The sequence below is a fragment of the Sorex araneus genome, chromosome 2 (assembly GCF_027595985.1).
Source record: "Sorex araneus isolate mSorAra2 chromosome 2, mSorAra2.pri, whole genome shotgun sequence".
In the NCBI taxonomy this organism is placed as follows: Eukaryota; Metazoa; Chordata; class Mammalia; order Eulipotyphla; family Soricidae; genus Sorex; species Sorex araneus.
In genome coordinates this window covers 261,065,705-261,085,919 of record NC_073303.1, presented here as the reverse complement: position 1 = coordinate 261,085,919, position 20,215 = coordinate 261,065,705, and the positions used below count along the sequence as shown (strand labels likewise).

Here is a 20,215-nt window from a genome sequence, read left to right as displayed (position 1 = left end):
GTGCGGGTGACATGTGACGCGTGGTGGGACCTGCAAGCATGTGGGGGTGTGTGTGTGGGATGTGTGAATGGGAGAGGGGCGCTGTGAGACTTGCGAGCATGTGTGCGTGGGATGTGAGAGTGTGAGAGGCATGTGTGTGTGGGACATGAGTGTGTGGGGTTGTGTGGGACATGAGCGCATGCGTGAGTGTGGGATGTGAAAGAGTTGTGTGTGAGAGGAATGTGTGTGTGACATGAGTGTGTGGGGGACATGCGAGCATGTGTGTGTGTGTGAGAGGGGGACAGTTTGTGTGAGAGAATGTGTGTGTGTGAGAGAGGGGGAGAGTGTGTGTGTATGTGAGAGAAAATATGTTTGTGTATGTGTGAGTGTGAGGGGGGAGAGTGTGTGAGGGAGAGAGTGTGAGAGAGGGAGAGGAAGAGGGTGTGAGGGAGAGTGTGAGAGAGACGGAGAGTATATGTGAGGGAGAGGGAGGATGAGAGAGTGTATGAGGGAGAGTGTGAGAGGGAGAGTGTGTGAGGGAGAGAGTGTATGAGGGAGAGTGTGTGAGGGAGAGTGTGAATGAGGGAGAGAGAGTGTGAGAGTGTGAGAGAGTGAGGGAGTGTGTGAGGGAGAGAGTGTATGAGGGAGAGTGTAAGAGGGAGAGAGTGTGAGGGAGAGAGTGTATGAGGGAGAGTGTGTGAGGGAGAGTGTGAGGGAGAGTGTATGAGGGAGAGTGTAAGGGGGAGTGTGAGGGAGAGAGTGTGAGGGAGAGAGTGTATGAGGGAGAGTGAGGGAGAGAGTGTGTGAGGGAGAGTGTATGAGGGAGAGTGTGAGGGAGAGAGTGTATGAGGGAGAGTGAGGGAGAGTGTGTGAGGGAGAGTGTGTGAGGGAGAGAGAGTGTGAGGGAGAGAGAGTGTGAGGGAGAGAGTGTGTGAGGGAGAGTGTGAGAGAGTGTATGAGGGAGAGTGTGAGGGAGAGAGTATGAGGGAGAGTGTATGAGGGAGAGTGAGGGAGAGTGTGTGAGAGAGAGTGTGTGAGGGAGAGTGTGTGAGGGAGAGTGTGAGGGAGGGAGAGTGTGAGGGAGAGAGTGTGTGAGGGAGAGTGTGTGAGGGAGAGAGAGTGTGAGAGGGAGAGTGTGTGAGGGAGAGTGTGAGGGAGAGGAAGAGTGTGTGAGGGAGAGAGTGTATGAGGGAGTGTGTGGGGGAGAGGGAGAGGGAGAGTGTGTTAGGGAGAGTGTGAATGAGGGGGAGAGAATGTGAGAGAGAGAGAGAGTGTGAGAGAGATTGTGTGTGTGTGTGAGTGTGAGAGAGTGTGGGAGAGGGAGATGGAGCAAGTGAGCGCACTAGGCGAAGGCCCGACTCCAGCTGAGCCAAACTGCAGCCGAGGTGGCCGGCCCGGCTCCAGGCCGCTGCACGGGGCTGCCCAGGCCGGAAGCCGGGGCCTGCTCTGGGCCGGGGGGCCGCGTGTGACGGGGCAGCAGGGCTGCAGGATGGGAGGCGCCTCGGGAGCACCTGCCAGAAGCACGGTGGGGGTGGGGCAGTGGGAGCCAGGGGTGCCCGGGGGGCCGAGGGGCAAGGGCGAGAAGGCAGCAGGATGCGGATCCAGGGACGGGGGCCCCCGGGGCCCCCACCCGGACCCTGGCTCTGCAGCCACCCGCAGAGGGACCCAGCGGAGCTGAAGAGACTGAGGCACACCCCACCCAGCCCCGCTCTCTCTCTCGGGCAGCAGGCAGGGCTGTCCTCCGGCTCTCTGGGTCTGGCCAGGGGCAGAGGAAACCCGCCCGCATCTCCGCACGGGCTGGCCCACCAGCCAGGCGCCCCCAGCCCCTCAACATGGGGCCGCAGCGCCGCCTGCTGGGGAGACACGGCCAATGCCGCCAGACAGGAGCCGCAGCGCCGCCTGGTGGGGAGACGCCGCCGATGCCGCACAGAGGATCCGGTTCCATAGGAAACGGGCCTTTAGGACAGGTGACTTGAAATGGTCATCCTGGTTACAACTGCATCAAAAAAGTTAAAATAGGGCCTGAGCAATAGTGGGTAGGGCGACTGCCTTGCCTCGGCCGACCACTGAGCATTGCCTGGTGTGACCCAAAAAAAAAACCAACAACAAAAAAGTAAAATAGCGGAGGCCGGTGGGATAGTACACAGGTACTGTCTTGCATGTGGCCGACCTGGGTTCAATCCCCAGGCTCCTTGAGTCCTGCCAGGAGTAAGTCTCCAAAATGAGAATAAATAAAATACTTGGAAGTCAATCTAGCAAAGTATATGAAAGAACTGTACAGTGAAAACTAGTAAGGCATCATATTTTTTTTGTACAACAAATAATACACAAAGTGGAAAGACATACCATGTTTATGGATTAGAAGAACAAAGCAGCTATATTAAAAAAAAAGGCATTTTTTCAAGGAAATAGAATAACATGTGAATGTAAAGAAAAACTACCTCCGACTCCCAAAGCAATATACTGAGAGAAAAGAAGACTTGAGAGATAGTAGGGCGTTTGCTTGGCCTGGGGTCAACCAGGGTTTGATCCCTGGCATAGCAAGTGGTCCTCTGAGCCAGAAGTCAGCCCTGAGCACAGCCAGGTGTGGCCCCAAAACCGAAAACAAATTGAAAAAAAAATATTGGAGGCATTACATTCCCTGACTTCAAACATTCATTAAAACCATGTGGTCCTGAAACAAAAAGACACACAGGGGGCTGGAGCGATAGCACAGCGGGTAGGGCGTTTGCCTTGCACGCGGCTGACCTGGGTTCGATTCCCAGCATCCCATATGGTCCCCTGAGCACCGCCAGGGGTAATTCCTGAGTGCAGAGCCAGGAGTAACCCCTGTGTGTTGCCAGGTGTAACCCAAAAAGCAAAAAAAAAAAAAAAAAAAAAAAAAGACACAGACCACTGGAATGAGCAAGCGCGCCCCCCCCCCCCCCGCCCCCGATAAACCCGCACACCTGTGAATATGTACGACACGGTGCAACTCCTTAAGTGGAGGGAAGACACTCATGAGCAGCCGACGGCTACTGGTCACGGTGAGGAGATCGTGGGTCTGGTGCGGGGCTGAGCCTGGGTCTCTGTGCGCAGGTTGAGCACCTGACCAGGGGTTCTGTGTTGCTCCGGTCCCTGTGTTTAAAAAGGGAAACTCGGCTCCACCTGTACCTGAACTTGCCACGCGGGAGAGTCTTGGGGCTTGGTCACCCCCACCGAGGGTTCAGTCGTGGCTGGCTGGAACTGGGGGCGGCCATTCCTCGGGGCTCCCCTACACTGCGTCTGGCAGGGGGCCCGGGGTCTCTGTCTGCTGCTCACAGCTGTGCTACATGGGCCAGTTCGAGCAGAGTGCATCGGACCTCGGCTCTGACCTGCCATGGGACACCGCGTGAGGGGCTCAAATGCTGCCCCTCGCTGCCGGAGAGATGGGAAGTGGCCGGGCCAGGCACGGGCTGGGTGGGGAGAAGCCACGGCCAGGATCAGGCCCCCCTGGCTGATCAGCCCGGCAGTGGCCATCCCAAAGCTGGGGCCAGCAAACGCCGGCATCCCACGGGAGCCGAGAAGGGCAGCTCGCCGACCGCTGTTCCCGGGCACAGAGGAGCACAACGTCCAGTCTCTGCCTCTGGGGAGGCCAGGTCACTGCCGGACACCAGCCACTGTACACCGAGTGCGACAGTAAGACTTTCCTGCCACGGCAGCTGCAGGGAACGGGGGACCCAAGACGCACATGACCCAGAGCTGGAGGTCACGCGAGCACTGAGAACACCCTCCGGGGGCCTCGGCAGCCACAGGCCCCAACGGGCATTGGAGCAGGAGCACCGGGTAGCTGCCCAGGCCGGCCGCCGCCGGGAGCTCCGCCCGCTGTTGGCACCAGGATCGAGGGGAGGATGAAGGCTTCAGTGGTACCGCTGGATGGGGGTCAAAGCGCAGGTCAGGTTCTCGACGACACCAGACTTTGTGCCCTGCCCAAGGGTGACTGTCGGGCCGCCACTCTCGAGAGTTCACTGAAGAAACCCACCAACCAGAGAACCAATAACCTCCAAGAAAGACCGAAGGAGGGGCTGGAGCGACAGCACAGCGGGGAGGGCATTTGCTGGCATTCGGCCAACCCGGGTTCAATTCCCGGCTTCCCATCTGGTCCCCTGAGCACCGCCAGGAGTTAATTCCTGAGTGCATGAGCCAGGAGTAACCCCTGTGCATCGCCGGGTGTGACCCAAAAGCTGAAAAAAAAAAACAGCCTAAATAAAGACGGAGGGAATAAAACATGGAAGAGCCTATTCAAACAGAAATGAAGGTGCTCAGAGATGCCACAGCAGACGCCCTAGGACACAGAATCAGTGGCCTCGAAGACAAGACACACAACATTGCCAAGAAAGGAGGAGCAGTGGAGAGAGTTCGTAAGGAAGATAACGGGCCAGATGTACCTGACGATACCAAGAGGAACAACTGTGAGGCCAGGGAGAGCACAGCGGGGAGGGTTGCATTGCTTTGCAGGTGACCTACCCACATTGGACCCCCGGCCCCCCATACGGCCCTCTGAGCCCCGCCAGGAGTAATTCCTGAGTGCTGAGCGCTGGGAAGTAAGCCCTGAGCATCACCAAGTGTGCCACCCCCCTCTCCAAAAAAAAAAAAAAAAAAAGAGAACCCACAGGCATTTATCCTATTTATTTTCTTTTGGGGTTATACCCAGCGATGTTCAGGGGTTATTCCTGGCTCTGCGCTCAGGGATTACTCCTGGCGGTGCTCGGGGGACCATATGGGATGCTCAGGGTTGAACCCAGGTCGGGCACATGCGAGGCAAATGCCCTCCCCGCTGTGCTCGGGCCTGCATTCATCCTACGTAGGGCAGAGGGAGCAGCTGGCGCGTGGGGCCGGCCCCACCCGCCTCTGCATTCCCACAGGGACTGGCCAGGACCTGGGACTCACCCGGCCTGGGCCGTGAACCTGGCAGCACTTGGGCGGGCCGTGTTTTGAGGAAGCAGGAGCAGACCCTGGAACGGCAGATAAGCGTCAGCTGGAAGCGGGCGGCCCGTAGGCGGACGGGCTGTTCGGCTCCCCACATCAGAGCCGCAGGCCGCGCCCGCCTTCCCGTGCAGGGGAGGCAGGCGGGCCAGCGCCCAGGTGGGTGCAGGGCTCCGTGAGTCAGCCCAGCCTTCGGAGACTCAGCTGAGCCCAGTCAGCCCACAGGACTGTAAGATAAAGAAACAGCCAGTGTTAGTTCAGGCCACCGCGCTGTAGGTGACCGGCAGCAGCGGCCTCTTTACTGTGCGTCCCCAGGTCCAGATAAGGACACTGACGGCATTCGGGCACATGTGACCAGCAAGAACTTAAGGATTCTGATTTTTTTTTTTTGGTTTTTTTTGGATCACACCCGGCAATGCACAGGGGTTACTCCTGGCTCTGCACTCAGGAATTACCCCCGGCGGAGCTCAGGGGACCATATGGGATTCGAACCCCGAGTCGGCCGCGTGCAAGGCAAACGCCCTACCTGCTGTGCTATCACTCCAGCCCCAAGAACTTAAGGATTCTGGCCTGTTTTTTTTTTTCTTTTTGAGGGGGTGGGGGGACGAATACCCCACGGTGCAGGGCTTGTCTGCGGCGGGCTGTGAGCAGGACAGGGCCCCCCATGCTGGACTCTCTCGCCAGCCCTCTTTCTTCCAGGAGCTCCGCTGTCTTTCTCTGCAGGATGCACAGCACCACATTGGGACCCAGTGCTGGGGACAAAACCCGCGTTCTGCGGGCATCCGTGTCCTGCCAGAATGCAAAGGCCGCGGGGCACCTGGGACCTTCCCTTCACGGGTGCAGAGAACGAAAGCACGTGAGAGCAGTGCTCTGATGACCGCCCGTGCCGGGCCCCCTGAACCGGCCAGCTGCCTGGAGAGGCAGGGGTGGGGAGGGGGGAGTGTGGCATCACTCTACAATATTTTTGCTTTGCTTTCAAAATAAATTTGTGGGGGCTGGAGCAATAGCACAGTGGGTAGGGCGTTTGCCTTGCACGTGGCCGACCCGGGTTCGATTCCCAGCATCCCATATGGTCCCCTGAGCACTGCCAGGTGTGATTTGTGAGTGCAGAGCCAGGAGTAACCCCTGTGCATGACCAGGTGTGACCCAAAAAGCAAAAAAAAAAAAATTGTGATGTTTTAACTAGTAAATGCATGATCGGTATGCCCGTTATAGACAGCTCTACCCAGGGAAAAGGAGGCGTGGAGAAGGGGAAGGAGTTGACTGTGGGTTCTCCAGTTGAAAGGAATTTCGTAGACATCCCCCCCACCCCCAAACACACACCAGACAGGAACCATGACAGAGCAAGGCGAAAACAAGGGCGCAGTCCTTCGCCCTGACCCCTGATAGAGCAGCAGCACTGTGCAAACGGAGAAGGGACGCCTCCCCACCGTCCCTGGGCCCCAGACTGGCAGGCAGGAGGGGGCCGCCTTCCTGCTGCTCTTGGGGGACAATTTCAAGCTCCATCTAGCACTAGTCCCTCCTGCCGGCTAAGGTTTGTTAGTACCACGTTGACCGAGGGCTGGGGCCTGCGTTCAGTGGATCTTTGCACCCTTTGCACCCCCAGACTCTCTGCAGGGCGAAGCCGGCTTCCCCCGCCGCAGCACCCCCCCTTTGCAGAGCTCAGCTCCGGGAGCGCACAGGCTCGGTCGGGCACGGCCCGGGCACGGTCCGGGCTCACTCCCAGCGCCCAGACGCGTGGTCTGCCTGGGAATGAAAACTGGGGGCGGGGGGGTCTCCAAACCGGCACTCCCGTCCTCGACTCTTCGCAGCTCGGCCGGGCTCCCATGCAGGACCCCGTCGGTTCGGTCCAGAGGAACCGCCGAAGCCCCTAGTAACTGGCGCATCGCAGGGTGCGGCCCCCAAACAAACATAAAAGATTAAAAATAAAGATAACTGGCCTGAAAGAAAGAAAAGGAAGGAAAGAAAAAAGGAAGAAAAGAAAGAAAATAAAGGGAAGAAGGAAGAGAAGGAAACAAGAAAAAAGAAAAGAAACGGAAGGAAAGAAGAAAAGAAAAAAGCGAAGAAAAGAAGAAAGGAAAGGAAAAAGCAAAAAAGGAAGAAAAGAAAAGAGCGAGAGCGAGGGCGGGCCCCGCGCGCGGACCGCGGGCCTCGGGATGCTCCGGGACGCACCTGCCCGCATCAGCTTCCTCCGCCCGCCGCGCCGCTACCTGCGCGCCCGCGGGCCCGGCGGCCTCCACCGCGCATGTGCGGAAGCCGGTCGCGCCCGCGGGATTTCAGACGAGTCGCCGGAGTTTCCGCCCGGAGTTGGGGGCGGGGCGGGGGGGGGTCGGCCGGAAGTCAGGCTTGGGAAGGGGGAGGGGTGCGGGGTGTGTGTGTTGGGGGAGCGGTGGACTCGCCGGAAGCCGCCTCCGCGCGCGGGGCACGCTGGGACTTGTGGTCGGGGAGCTGCCCGGATCGCAGCCTCGGCGCGTCCATCGTTCCTCTCGCAGGTCGCGTCCGGTCCAGGCGGGCTGCGGTGTGTGTGGGGCTCCGGCTCCCGAGCGGCGGGCGGCCGCGGGGCGGGGGGGCCGCGGGGAGCGCGGGCCGAGCGGGGCGGCCGGGCGGAGCGCGCGGGCCGGCGGGGGCGCGCGGCGGGGCGCGCGGCGCCTGCCGGGAGTTGTAGTCCGCGGCGCGCGCGGCGCGCGGAGGGCGGAGCTGCCGGCGGCGGCCCGGGCGGGCGGGCAGCGCGAGTGGGTGCGAGCGGCGCGTCCGCCTCCGCCGCCGCGGCCGTCGCCTCCTCCTCCTCCTCCTCCTCCTCCTCCTCCTCCTCTCCTCCTCCTCCTCCTCTCCTCCTCCTCTCCTCTCCTCCGCCTCCTCCGCTGCGCCTCCTCCGCTGCGCCTCCTCCGCCCGGGCCGTGCGCCGCCGCGCGGGGCGAGCGAGGCGGGGCCGCCGGGGCCGCCATGGAGCCCGACTCGGTGATCGAGGACAAGACGATCGAGCTCATGGTGAGTGGCCCGGGCGGCCGGGGCTTCCGGCGCCGGACAAAGGCCCCGCGGCCGGGCCGCCCCCGCCCCCCGCCCCGCCGCCCCGGGGCGCCCGGGGCCTCGCAGGGATCCCTCCCCGCCACCCATTTGTTTGCTTGATTTTGTTATTATTATGCATTTATTTATTTATTTATTTATTTTGGTAAAGAAACAGAATCCGAGAGGGTGGCCCCGTGGTGGGGGGTGGGGGTGGGGGTGGGGGGGAGCGGAGGCTTTTGCAAGCCTCGCTTGGATCCCGGGGTTGGAAAGAAATGAGAATATGGCAGCCCGGGTGATCGCTGCCCGTCCGGAGCCGGGAGGGAAGCGCAGCGCGGCTCCCCCTCCCCGGGGCCGGCGGAGGAGGAAGTCTGGGCCCGCCAGGGACCGGCCCGGGGGCTTCTCCGGCTTCTTTGTATCGCTGGCCCCACTGTAGCAACTGATCCCCGCGGGGTAAGAGAGGAAAGGGGGCAAGGCAGCCCCCTTCACCCCGCTAGAGAGAGAGAGAGAGAGAGAGAGAGAGAGAGATAAATTCCCCCCTCCCACCCCAGCCAGAGTTTGCTTTTTTCTCCTGCCCCCTTCTTTTCTCCAGCGTGAAAATGTTTATTGAGTCAGGGATCCCAGTGCGTAGGGCCGGTGACATCAGAGCCACTTCCCCCATTTAACGTTATCAATAATACATGGTGACACCGAGTCTGCCGGAGAGCCGCTGGGTTCCTGCGGATGATGGCATCTGGGGAGTTGAGATGCACGTTTTTAAAATGGAAGTACAGTAGCTTACACACGGAGGCAGGTCCATCTCTGCCGCCCGGTGCATCACGCACAGGGCGAAAACTTCCCCAGCATCCTGGAAAACCAGAGGGAAGGGAAGGTGAAAAAAAGAAGAAGCCCCTGCTACTTTCTGGGGTGTGTGTGTGTGACTGTGTGTGTGTTTGTGTTGGTGTGTGTGTGTGTGTGTGTGTGTGTGTGTGTGTGTGTGTACACCCTCCCACACGCGTTCGGTTGCTTTCTGAGGGATGCTGCCATTTGTGGGTTTTCATTTGATTTTCGTGTATTAAATTCTCCTCTTCGGTATAATTTCTCAAACCTTGTTACAGTTAAGCCTTTGCTCTTCTGCAGATTCCGTAGTGGGTCTTGGTAAAGATCTTAAGTGGGAATTATATTTATAGTACATATTCTTGTGGCTGTATCATACATGTATTTATAGCAGGGGAGTACTTTATATCGACAAATTGTAACTCGGTACCATTTTAAAATGGGCTGTTCTGTGCTCCCTGCATTCCCATTCACTCAAAAGATTCCTAAGATGGCTATTTCCTGAGACAGAGAATACAGTGTGACCCATTCATTGCCTTTGACCACGATTGAAAAATATATATATATATATTTTTTTCAGATTAATTTTACTGGCCTCCTATGTTCATAACTTAGGAAACTTGTGATTTTACATGATCGTACTTGTCTATAATCTGAGAAGATAATTCAGCCTTCCTCCAAGACACGATAAGCTGAGACCTTTGAAAAATTGACCAGGGCTTACTAGTCACCTGGAACAATGCTAAAATAGCTTTTCACATAGAGATTTTAAAGATGTTCCCTCAAGGGACGCCAACTGAGATTCCGAGGCCTTCCTTTTCCTACAAATAGTATTTATGCGGATGTAGTTGACTTAGTGTACCCTTAACAACCGATACCTTAGTGTACCCTTAACAGCTGATACAGTCAGTCCAGGACGAGCTATAGAAGTGCTGAAGCTTTGAAATCTAATTGCAAGTGGTTTTCAGAATTGACTGCTTTTCATTTTTCAGAACTCAGTAGGAATATTTTTTATATTGATTTCAGAATAGCATGATAGGAGGAGTGAAAGGGATTTAACTTGAGGGTTGGAGCAATAGCACAGTGGGGAGGGTGTTTGCCTCGCACGAGGCTGACCTGGGTTCGATTCCCAGCATCCCGTATGGTCCCCTGAGCACCTCCAGGAGGAATTCCTGAGTGCAGAGCCAGGAGTAACCCTGTGCATCCTCGGGGTGTGACCCAAAAAGCTAAAAACAAAAACGAAAGGGATTTAACTTGGTGGTTTTTTTGTTTCTGTTTTTGGGCCACACCCTGTGGTGCTCAGGGCATACTCTGGTGGACCTTATGGGGAGCCACGGATCGAACCTGGGTCCATCACACACAAGACAACCGCCCTATAGTGATAGTACTTTGAAAGCCTAAACTATGGAGGAGTTTTTGGATTTCATGAGTGGGGTTCTGATGCTTCCGTATTTGCGATTGAGCTCTTGACTTCATCTCTCTACATTCTTTGACATCAATTCTTCTTTCTTCTTGCACTTTTGATAAGTTGACTAGGGAACAGATGATCTCTGAGAGAGAGAGAGACAGAGAAAGAGAGAGAGACACTCGGCAGTGGCTGAGGGTGAATAATGGAACTGTCACCCAGCCACTGGCCCCCCCATCCCATGTCTATTTGGGGGAACTAATGTTTCACCCCCCGGCCTGCCCGAGCTGCCCTTAGCAAAGCCTTGATTTCAGAGCCCTGTCGATTTCTGCTCTGGGCTGGAAGGAAGGAAACCCGGGTGAGGTCACGTGGCGTCTGCTGACCAGTGTGGGTCTAGGCTTTCTGCCTGGGCCCTCCTGCTGCCCAGCTCCGGGAGGCGCTGATCGGAGCACGGGCCCTTGTGTGACCCTCTCCCGGGCTTCTCTCCTCCCCCCTCTTCACACTGTGAACAGGCCATCTTAGCTCCCGAGTGCTCTCCCTCTGTGCTAAGTGGCCTTAAGTGAGTCATTTCCCCTCTGGGTTATCTCTGAGTGGGTTACCTGTTGGATGAAGTAATGACAGGTAAAATGCGTGGCCTCTCCCCCCACCCTCTTTTTGGAGGGTGGATTGTTCACGGCTAACGTGGACGGGTGGGATCACTCCTGCTGGTGCCCTGGGACCCACAGCACACCTGACCTTCCCAGGTGCCTCGCGTACGCTCCGGCCACCGCTCTGGCTCCCACCTTGTGCCTCGGGAGGAGGTGTTTAAAAAAATGCTGTTTTTGGAGTTACTGAAGTCGCCCACGGGGAGACAGGTTGTGGAGATGAAAGACACAGATAAGTAAAGTGCTTGGAAATTTTTCTGTATTTTTTTTTTCTCTTTTTGCACTTGGCCCTGGCCCTTGACCGTGGGCTCACTCGGTGACTCCCGTAAAGAAACCGGATCTGCCCCTCTCATTCTCCCTGATCCCCCCTTCTCCGAGCCCCGCGTTGATGTGCCAGCGGCAGATTAAATAGAAAGGTCTAAGGTTGGGGCTGGCCGGAGAGGACCTGAGTCAGAGGGGCCAGAGACTCAGGTGCATCCGTCCGTCCCTGACCCTGGGTCGGAGTGAGCCAGGTGGCCCTTCAGCTGGTCAGGGAGAAGGTGGGCGCGGGCCTGAGCACTGACCCCAGACACCTGGGGCTCTGGATTGCAGAAACGCCCCTCTCTGTGCCGGGCTCCTTGGGACCCTGGTTTCGCCAGGGAGTGTTGCCTACTCCCGGGGAGAAGCAGCCTCTCACAGAGCCTCAGTCTCCCCATCCCGCTTTCATTCCCTTTCTCCGGCCGCCGGGGAGGGACCCTGGAGCCCGGCTCGGCGCCTCTGTCGGGGCAGAGTAAAGTGCGCCTGTGCCCTCTCCCCTTCCAGACCCCAGGCGGGGATGGTCCCTTCCTGCCCGTGGCCCTGATGGGCTCACCCGGGCCTGCCTGGAGGAGGTCTTTCCCGGGGATGGTTCACGTGCATTATTGCCGCTCACCGGCCACCTGACCAGCAGGCTGCCTGTTTTTTGGTCATTGTCAGTTTCTCGAACTTCTTCACCAGTGACCAAGGCGGGTCTCCGGGGCCTGCCTCCCTGCCTGCCTGTCCCAGGGCTGCCCGTCTCTCCAGGCCCCTGGCCCAGGGCCGGACTCTGATTGTCCCTTGAATCCTCGGAACTTGCCAGTTGGGTGCTTGGGGGAAGTGCTCGGAGTCAGCCTTGGGGTTCCGTGGGATTCTGTGTCCAGAGGCCCCGCCCCCTTCTCAAGATTCCCTCTTGCCGACCTGAGGACGGGGCTTGTGATGCATGGAGTTGGTCTGGGAAAGGGGTGTGAGGGGGTGAGGGCAGCGCCTGACACCAGGACGGCCAGGGGGGGCCCTGGGACCACGTTACGGACGTCACGTGTGTCCAGTTGATGGGCAGACACCCGGGCGATGAACGCGGCGCCTCTTCTCCAGCTCCTGGTTCCCGTGAGACGCGCCAAGAGCAGACCCTCGGCGGCTCTCAGAGACAGGCGCAATGTGGCCGAAGGCAAGTCTGTGTCCTGGCCGCCACCTGCCCGCGGTGGGCCCTTAGGGAAGCGGAGGCCGCTGGGCTTTGAGCCGTCCTGCTCCTGGGGTCCAGCGGACTTTGCTCGGGCTCAGCTGCTCGCTAGGCTGACACGGGAGGCAGGACCGGCACAGCCGGGGCGAGAGGGCGGGCTGAGCTCGGCCCCGCCCCGGGGGTGCAGGCACTGATTGTAGAGCCAGGCAGAGGCGTGAAATTCAGTTGCTTTCGGCTGTGTATTTAAGGAGGCATCTTGGGGAGAGGTGGGGTGGGGGGGAATGAGGAAATGCCAGTCAGTCCTGCCTGGAAAATCTGGGGGGGTCCTGGGGGAGCGCGTGCCCCGCCCCGCCCCGGTGATGAATTCCCACTCACTCCAGCGTTGTGACGCAACTTGGATCTGTCGAGTTTCGACCGGGGAAATTAGGACTTTGCAGTTCTTATTTCCGTCCGAGCAAGGCGGGCGCGTCTGACCTCTAACAGAAGGCGCATTGAGGAGGCTGCCGGGGAGAGGGACCTGTCGGTCGGGCACGTGCTCGGGCCCTCGCTGGAGTTTCTGCCGCTCGCAGTTGCCCAACAGGAAGTTTGTCTGGGTAGGCAAATGCGCAGCCGACCAGGAAGACCTGACTGTCAGGTAGCGTATCTCGCGCCCGATCTGGCTCCTGTGACACTCCCGTGACGTCAGCAGGAAGTTTTTGAGGTTCAGGGTCAGCAGGAAGTAGGACCAGGGGAGAGCAGGCCAGTTCTTCGCAGATGGGAAGCGGGGCAGTGGGAGGGGGCTTCCCCCCTCCCGAAAGTGAAACCCCCCTCGTGTCAGGGGGCAGAGGGCCGGGCTGGGCCCGCTGTGCTGCTGTTTGGGAGGGAAAAAAGGGAAAATCCGGTGAGAAAAGAATCCAAGTCATTCTCTCCTCTGTCAGGAGGGTTTGCCCGGCTTCCCAGAGGTAAAAACCAGAGTGTTTTTGGTGTGTTTTGGTGTGTTTGGGAATTCAGGCCAAGCAGCACTTCCTGCATCTGATCACCTACCGGCTCCTCTTTCCGTCTCGACTGCGGGTTGGGGGGCACCACTTAGATCTCGCAGAAGGTGAATTTGAAGATGGGGGGACTGGGTGGATGGCCCGGGAGCTCCAGGAGTGAGTCTCTTGCTCACGTGGCTGTGGGCGTGTTTGCTGGCGCTGCTCCGCGTGTCGTGCTCAGGAAGCCCACCTCGCCCCACTGCTCGCTGCTGGCCGTGGCTTCAGCGGGGGGTCCAGCTCGGTCTGCCCCAGGGTCACGCGCGTGGGCAGAGCTTGGCCACCCGTGACTGGCTTGAGCGCCTCTGGGGTTGCGGGTTAGTCAGCTGTTTCTGTCTCATCGTCGTCATGGTGAGGTTGATCGTAAGAGGGGTTTCCAGTTACCTCAGCACTTCGGGTCGCCCTGCCAGCGGGTGACACGTGCACCTTGCAGTGTCAGCATGCCCCCGCGGCGGCTGGATCGGGAGCCGCGTGTCTCGCCTGGACACCAGCGCCGCCTCGCATGTTCGCAGATGCTGCGGGAGCCCTGTGGCTCCTGGCTCAGGTGCCCGAGTGGCAGGAGGTGGGCCCGGCCCCTCCACCGTGCCACACCCGCTCCCTCCGCCTTCTGGTTCGGTCCGCTCCCGGGTGCCCGGAGTGTCTGCGCAGAAGGCCCGGGGAGGGAGGAGGGGCGGGGCCGGGTTCCTGCCGCTGTGCTCCGCTGTCTTTCTAAAATCCTTCTTGAGAACTCGGTGTGCGTGAGGGGTGTGGAGGGCCCGTCCTGCACGGCCGTCTGGAGAGCGGTGGGCTCCTGGGAGCCCCGCTCGCCTGTGGCCACTGAGTTGCCATCTCTGCCTCCCTATGAGTGCTTTGTTTGTATTATGTTTGGGCCCCCCCCCAGCAGTGCTCAGAGGTCACTCCTGCTCTGCACTCAGTGACCACTCCTGGCGGTCTCGGGGACCCTCTGCAGTGCCGGGGATGGAATATGGGTCAGCGGCGTGCAAGGGCAGGTGCCTGCCGGCGGCTGTGCTGCCATCCCTGCCCCTTGAGTGCTCTTTCATCTCCTGGGCACGTTGATAAGATTGTGACAGGCTCTGGCTGGGGTGTCAGCCTAGAGTCCCGGGGAGGTGTCAGCTAGTAGACTGTTTACGGGCGCTGTGACTTTCCCTCGCTGGCCCTGGCTGAGCCAGAGGCTCTCTCGTGAGGTTGTCCAACACCCGGCCAGGTCCAGGTGGGGATCTTGGCTGAGTGGACCGCGGGCGCCTGCTGTGTGGCCGACGCAGCTTCCTGTCGGGTTTCCGCGCGTCTTGGTCGGGAGGCGTGTGTGGCCGCCCCGTCTCGTTCATGCCTTCCGTCGCGGTGGCGGGGCTGAGAGAACGCCCCAGAGAACGCTCTCTCTCGCCGAGCAGTCTGGGCGGCAGAGTAGGGCTCTGGACACGCGTGCCGTTCACATGTAAGTATGAGCCGAGGCTCCCGCGTGTGCCCCGCGGACCTGCTCGTCCTTCTCTGGCCGCCGCGGTCTGGGGAACGCCCCACAGCCGCCCGCACACTCGCTTCCACGCCTGGTGGCCGGCCCCTGCCGCCGGTGCCACGGTGGGTGTACGGATTGCTTTCTGTCTCCCAACAGTTCCCGAAGTGCATGTGTGGGATTTGGTTGAAGAAGGCTGGCTACAGTAATCGGAAAGCTCCGGGGACGCTGCTTGCCTGCGCTCTTTTCTCAGACTAGTCTGAAAGGGAATGCCTCACTCAGGCGGGATTGGTGCCTCCGAAGGGCAGGATATTCTCCAGGTAAGCACTTCCCTGTATTGTTCTGTCCGTGTGAAACTGCTCGACTGAAAGAAACCTGCTAAGCATCTTTCGCTTTTCCAGCAAGGGAAGAAACGTTTGGGTGTGGATGAGAGAGGCCCATCCCGGGGCCCCAGGAGCCTGGTTTCAGGGTAGGGAGCGAGTTCAGGGCCCGGGAGCCCGGTGTGTGGGTAGGGCCTAACGCTTCCAGTCCTAGTTTCTGGGTCCCTTTGCCGGGGCTCGACTGTGGCCTGTGTCAGAAGGAAGCCGTGAGCCGGAGGCGGCGGTGCCGTGCTGCATCTCCTGGTCTCAGGCCTGGTCGGAGTGGGGATTTTTTTGTAGTTCCCATTAAATCCATGTTGCTTTTTCATTCTTGGGGCTGTCTCGGGCCCCTTGACACGGCGCTGGCGTCTGTTGAGTGCCGTGTTCCGCTGTGGACCCCGGCTTTGATTTTTGGTGGAGGGCTTGGGGTGGAGGGTCGGCCGACCCCTGGTGGGGTAAGAGTGACCTCTGGGAATTCTTGGCGGACACTGTGGCTCCAGGGCCTGAGGGGGTGTCGGCCGGGTGCGATGCAGGAGCCTTGTTCGGCTGTGCCACTGCAGGTGCTGCGTGTGCGGCACTGTTCAGTGAGTCCGTGCCGTTCCCTCCCTGCCGACAGGGGTGTTGAGGAAGGGTGTGGTGGGCGTCGGGGACAGCCGAGCGCGGGTCCCCGAGGCTCTGGCTTCGCGTGTCTCGCCCCTCCTGCTCTCCTCCCGGCGCCGGCTGACGCGTGCAGGGTGCAGAAGCTTTGTACAGCGAGGTCCCGGTGTGGCCGGTGCCCACCCTGCTTGGTGGACAGGCAGGGTCCTCAGTCACAGGAAGACCAGGAAGGAGGCGGGGGGGGAGGGGACCCCGGCACCGCAGGGCGCGCCACTCGCTGGGAGGCACCGCAGCCTTTGGCCCGAGGGTGCCGTCCTGTCCTCTCAGAGTCTCTTTGGTCATTATTGGATTTTTAACTTGTGTAAGAACTTTTTTGACCAGTGGCTTGACAGGTCAGGCTGTCACATTGCCTTGACCACTTGTATTTGGGGTGGGGGGTATTTAATGTTATCTCCAGGCTACCACCCACTGCTTTTTAAATGTTTTTTAAAAAATCTTCATCGTGGACCAATCTTCTCCACGATTCGTGTTTCCGCTGTGTTCCGCGGTGTTTGCTGGGGTTTCTCCCGAGTGAGCCTTGGTTGCATGGGGCATCTCGTGCAGTTGGAGAGGGGCTGGTCATGGCAGTGGCAGCAGCCATGGACCTGTGACCAGCCAGGGCACGATGTGTGTCCCCCTGTGGCCAGTACTGTGTTCAGCGCCGGGCAGAGCGTGCTATGTACATCCACCCGTTTCTTCTCCGGTAACCCACGGGGAGGCGGCCGTTGCAGGGGACAGGGCAGGTGAGTCAGGTGCAGACGCAGACACTGGGCGTGAGTGTCACTGGTTGGTAGAGGTCAGGGGGCTGGAGAGCGTCACCCACTCTGTCTCAGCGGCTTTGGCCAGTGGGACACGTGGGACACGTGTGTGTGTGTGTGGGGGGGCCCTTCCGTGCAGAGCAGCGTGGAGGGGGCGTGGTCAGGTGAGCTCTGCAGGGTGCTGAGGGTAGCCACGAGCTCCGCACTGCTCTCGGCAGCGGCCGCGTGGGTCTCTCCCTGGCGGGTGCCCCTCGGCACAAGCGGTCTCTTGTAGGCCGTGGGGAGGAGCGAATGCTCGGCGCTGTGGAAACGGCGCGGGAGAGCTGGTCTTCAGTCGGAAACGTGCCTTCGGGGGGAGGCAGCGGTGCTGGCAGGTGGTGGCGTGCGAGGTGTGACCGCTTCCTGCAGCGGGGCCAGAAAACAGCGCCAGACCTTCCAAAGCAAAGATCGCCCCTCGCGGCAGCCGCCGGGGCGTGTGCCCGGAACCTCGTCAGGAATGACTTGGTCGTTCGCGCTGGCCGAGGAGAAAGCACCCAGCACTGGCCTGCCCCGGGCAGCGCGGCCTCCGACCCCACTCCGGTTTGCCAGTTTGCCTTCGGCCGCCCTCCCCGGCGGGGGCGGTCCCTGGCCAGGGGTGGCCCTGCCTCTCTGGCTCACCCGACGGGTGTCGTCCCTCCCGCCGGCGGCTCCCTGCCCGGTGCTGGTCCCCGGGGCCTTCTGCTGCCCGCACACCCCTCAGCGCGTTCAGTCCGGCCCGAGAAGGGGCCGGTGGGGCTGGTGCTTGCTCCTCTCGCCCCACCCTGCCATCGGGTGACGTTGCTCTGGCTTGTTCTCTCGTCACCCCGGGGCTGCCCCCATTGAGGCAGGGACACACGTGCACGCTGCTGTTTCAGGGGGTGCTGGGGGGGGGCAAGGCCAATGGGGACATGAGTTGGTTCAGCTGGACCGTGTGAACCCCGCCCCCCCCAGAGTGTGGACCGCAGGCCAGGAGAGGACAGGCTGGGGGTGGCAGATGGTCCCTCTCCAGGCTCTGGTTCTCTCTTCCAGGACAGGGCAGCGGCCGACGGGATTGGGAAGGCCCTGGGTGTGGGCGTGGTGGCCCCTCGCAGAGTGGGGGGGGGGGGCAAGTCCCCCAGGGACAGTGGCGGAAGGTTGGGCGCCCGTGGCAGAGAGTGGGGTGCCGGGTAGGTGCTGGCCAAGGAGGCCGGTGGAGGGCTGCCTCTTGGGGTCCGTCACGACGTTTGTCACACGGCTGCTCTGAGTGCCCGGCCCTGCCCTGGCCACAGAGAGGAGTGGGGAGAGGGGGAGAGAGACACAGAGAGAGGGAGGGAGCCGCTGCCCAGGTTCTCGGTCTGCTGTGAGGGGTCGGGGGTCCGACTCAGCTCTTGTGTGAGGGCCAGGGTCTGGGGGTTTAGACCCCCCAGTGTTGCTGCTTGGGCGGTCCCAGCTCCAGCCGTCACACCCGAGATACCTGGGCCCCTGGTGGGCTGCGTGTCGGGCAGCCCCTACCCGCTGTCCATGGCTCCGTTCCTGCTCTCGGCGGGGCCTGCCGGGGGGGTCACGTGTCTCTGACGTAGAAGTAAGGCCTGGAGCTGTGACTTGGCGTTGCCAGCGACGGCCGGGGGGTCTTTGGGCAACCAGAGCGCCCAGGTCTTCTGGGGCAGGCTGGAAGTGGCGGCTGGCGCGGGCCCCCGTGGGCGGCTCCAGGCGTGGGAGGGCCCCAGGGCCGCCAGGAGGGGGGCTGGAGCCCTAGGACGCACGGAGGGTCTCTGCCTTGTAAGTGGCCGAACTGGGCTCCTTCCCGGCGCCCTGCGGGGAGTGAGCCCCGAGCATCCTGGGTGGGGCCCCAACTGGACAGAGCAGGGACCAGCAGCCTGAGAGCCTGGCTCCGGCCTTGCACCCCTGTGAGCCCCACCCCGCCGGCCGGGCGTCCACCTGGCCGGGGCCTCCCGAGGCGCCCAGGTCTCACTCTGGAGGCTCCTTTCCTGACACGGCATCGGCTGACGGTGCGGAGATGGTGCTCTCCTGCCCGCTCCTCCCGGGACGGCTCCCGGTGCCAGCCCAAGGCCCGGGGGCGCAGGGAGCCCCTGTGTGCTCGCCTGTGCTGCCCGCCCAGCTCGGTTCTCGGTCCTGTCCCTACTCTTCCCTGCACTCTCTCCTCCCTCCCCCACCCCTGCCGTGGCTTTGAAGGGCAGCGGAACCTCCCACCCGTCACGGTTCATGCGCATCCCCCGCCACACCCAAGGTGTTTCCTTCTTGTGCACCCCTGCACTGAACTCCGTGTGGTAAGTGCGTCTGCGGCCATAGGACAGGCCAGAGAGAGCGCAGCTGTCGGGGCACTTGCCACCTGGGCTCTATCCCTGACACGCCCTGTGGTCCCCAAGCCCACCAGGAGCCATCACAGATCACTGAGCACAGTGCCAAGAGTCAGCGCCCCAGAACCCAAATAAATAAGACCACGTCTGAGACAGTGTCCAGTTAGAACCTTGTTTCTAGGGTGGGATTTGGCCCAGATTTGGCCTCTGTGGCCACTGGTGGGGGCCCCGGTACTCGGGCGGGACTGGCATTGGCACGCCTGTGGCGCCAGCTGCCGGCGTTGGTGACCACGGTGCCTCAGTCAGACCTGGGCGAGGGGCAAGACTCTGCCAGGCGTGGGCTGAGGACAGGCCCGTGTCCCCTGCCGTGTGCTCTGAGCAGCCAAGCAGACTCACTCAGCGCAGCACCCAGCTCCTGGGAGGGTCGGGGGAGCGCAGGCCACGTGCTTTCCCGAGCCCTCACCGTCCCATCCTCGCCCCTTCACCTACACTCCAGGGGGGGGGTCGTCCCCTCGCCCCTCCCGCCTCGGCCCTCTGTGTGGGGGCCACGCCCAGCAGTGCTCGGGGCTGCTCCTGGCTCTGCGCTCAGGGTCTGTTCTGGTGGGACTCAGGGGACCCTGTGGGGTGCCGGGGATGGAGCCTGGGTCACTGGCGAGCAGGCAGCAGTGACTCGGGACCCTCCTCCCTGGCATTGCTTGTTCCATTTTGGGGGCGGGGGTGGTTTGGGTCAGGAGGTGCTTGTGTCCACTGCCCAGGATTGCACCGGTGGCCTCCGTTCACCCTGGGGTGGTCCCTGCATCCCGGGGGCCTGAGCGGCGCCCTTCGCCCGCGGGGGTTCCCCTTGGCTTCCTCCCTTGCGCCTGTCCTTCCTGCCCTGTGGTCGGGGAAAGCGTTGGCCAGGGATGCTTCGTCCGAGCACGGTGCTGTCTGCCTCGTGAGTGCCCGTGGCGTCAGCGTCCCGATCCCAACTGGACAGGAGCTGCGGCCGGGGGTTTTCTAGGCGGTCACCGCGCGGCCACCTCGGGAGGGCCGGGCCCGCTTCTCTGTCAGGCGCCCAGACTGCTGCATTCTGCCAAGAGCCCCTCGGCTCCTGCCCAGCCAGGACCTGACTGGGCTTCCTCCTTTCCCTGCACGCCAGTGACCGGCCTTCCTCCAGGCCTGGCATCTCTCGGGGGGCAGTCGGATTTAGATGCTCAACCCATTGTTCTGGGGCTGTGGTTGCTTCTGGATCCTTCTATGGACCAAAGAACCGTGATGTTGCCAATCGCGGTGACTGGGAGTTATTTTCCAATCCAGAAGTCGTCTCCACAGGAGTATCTCGCCGGATCTGTAAGCCCTGGCGTTTTCGAAAGCCCCAGGAATCACGTCATGTTGAGGTGTACATTATTACGTGAAAAAGCCCCCGCCCCTGTAGTACTGGGGGCCGTGCGTCCGTCCCAGGCTCAG

General features: G+C 60.9%; 1 protein-coding gene and 1 long non-coding RNA gene across 6 annotated transcripts in view; one reads left to right on the top strand and one right to left on the bottom strand.

The window, feature by feature from the left end:
• Positions 1-2,926: 2,926 nt before the first annotated feature.
• On the bottom strand, positions 2,927-7,159 carry LOC129402287 (uncharacterized). The gene is made up of 3 exons (XR_008628619.1): positions 7,096-7,159; positions 4,888-4,952; positions 2,927-3,096 (listed from the first exon to the last, which is right to left on the bottom strand). It is a non-coding gene; the product is annotated as an uncharacterized LOC129402287 (long non-coding RNA).
• A 209-nt stretch (positions 7,160-7,368) lies between these two features.
• FBXW11 (F-box and WD repeat domain containing 11) overlaps positions 7,369-20,215 on the top strand; it is a 65,339-nt gene continuing 52,492 nt past the window's right edge. For 2 of the 5 annotated variants that reach the window (XM_055125629.1, XM_055125625.1), the window contains exon 1: positions 7,583-7,911. In XM_055125629.1, coding sequence (XP_054981604.1) covers positions 7,867-7,911 — 45 coding nt within the window. In that variant the 5' untranslated portion in view covers positions 7,583-7,866. Of the gene's footprint in view, positions 7,442-7,582; positions 7,912-14,860; positions 15,022-20,215 lie in introns of those variants that run through there. The other 3 variants (XM_055125624.1, XM_055125627.1, XM_055125628.1) reach the window with 3 other exon arrangements.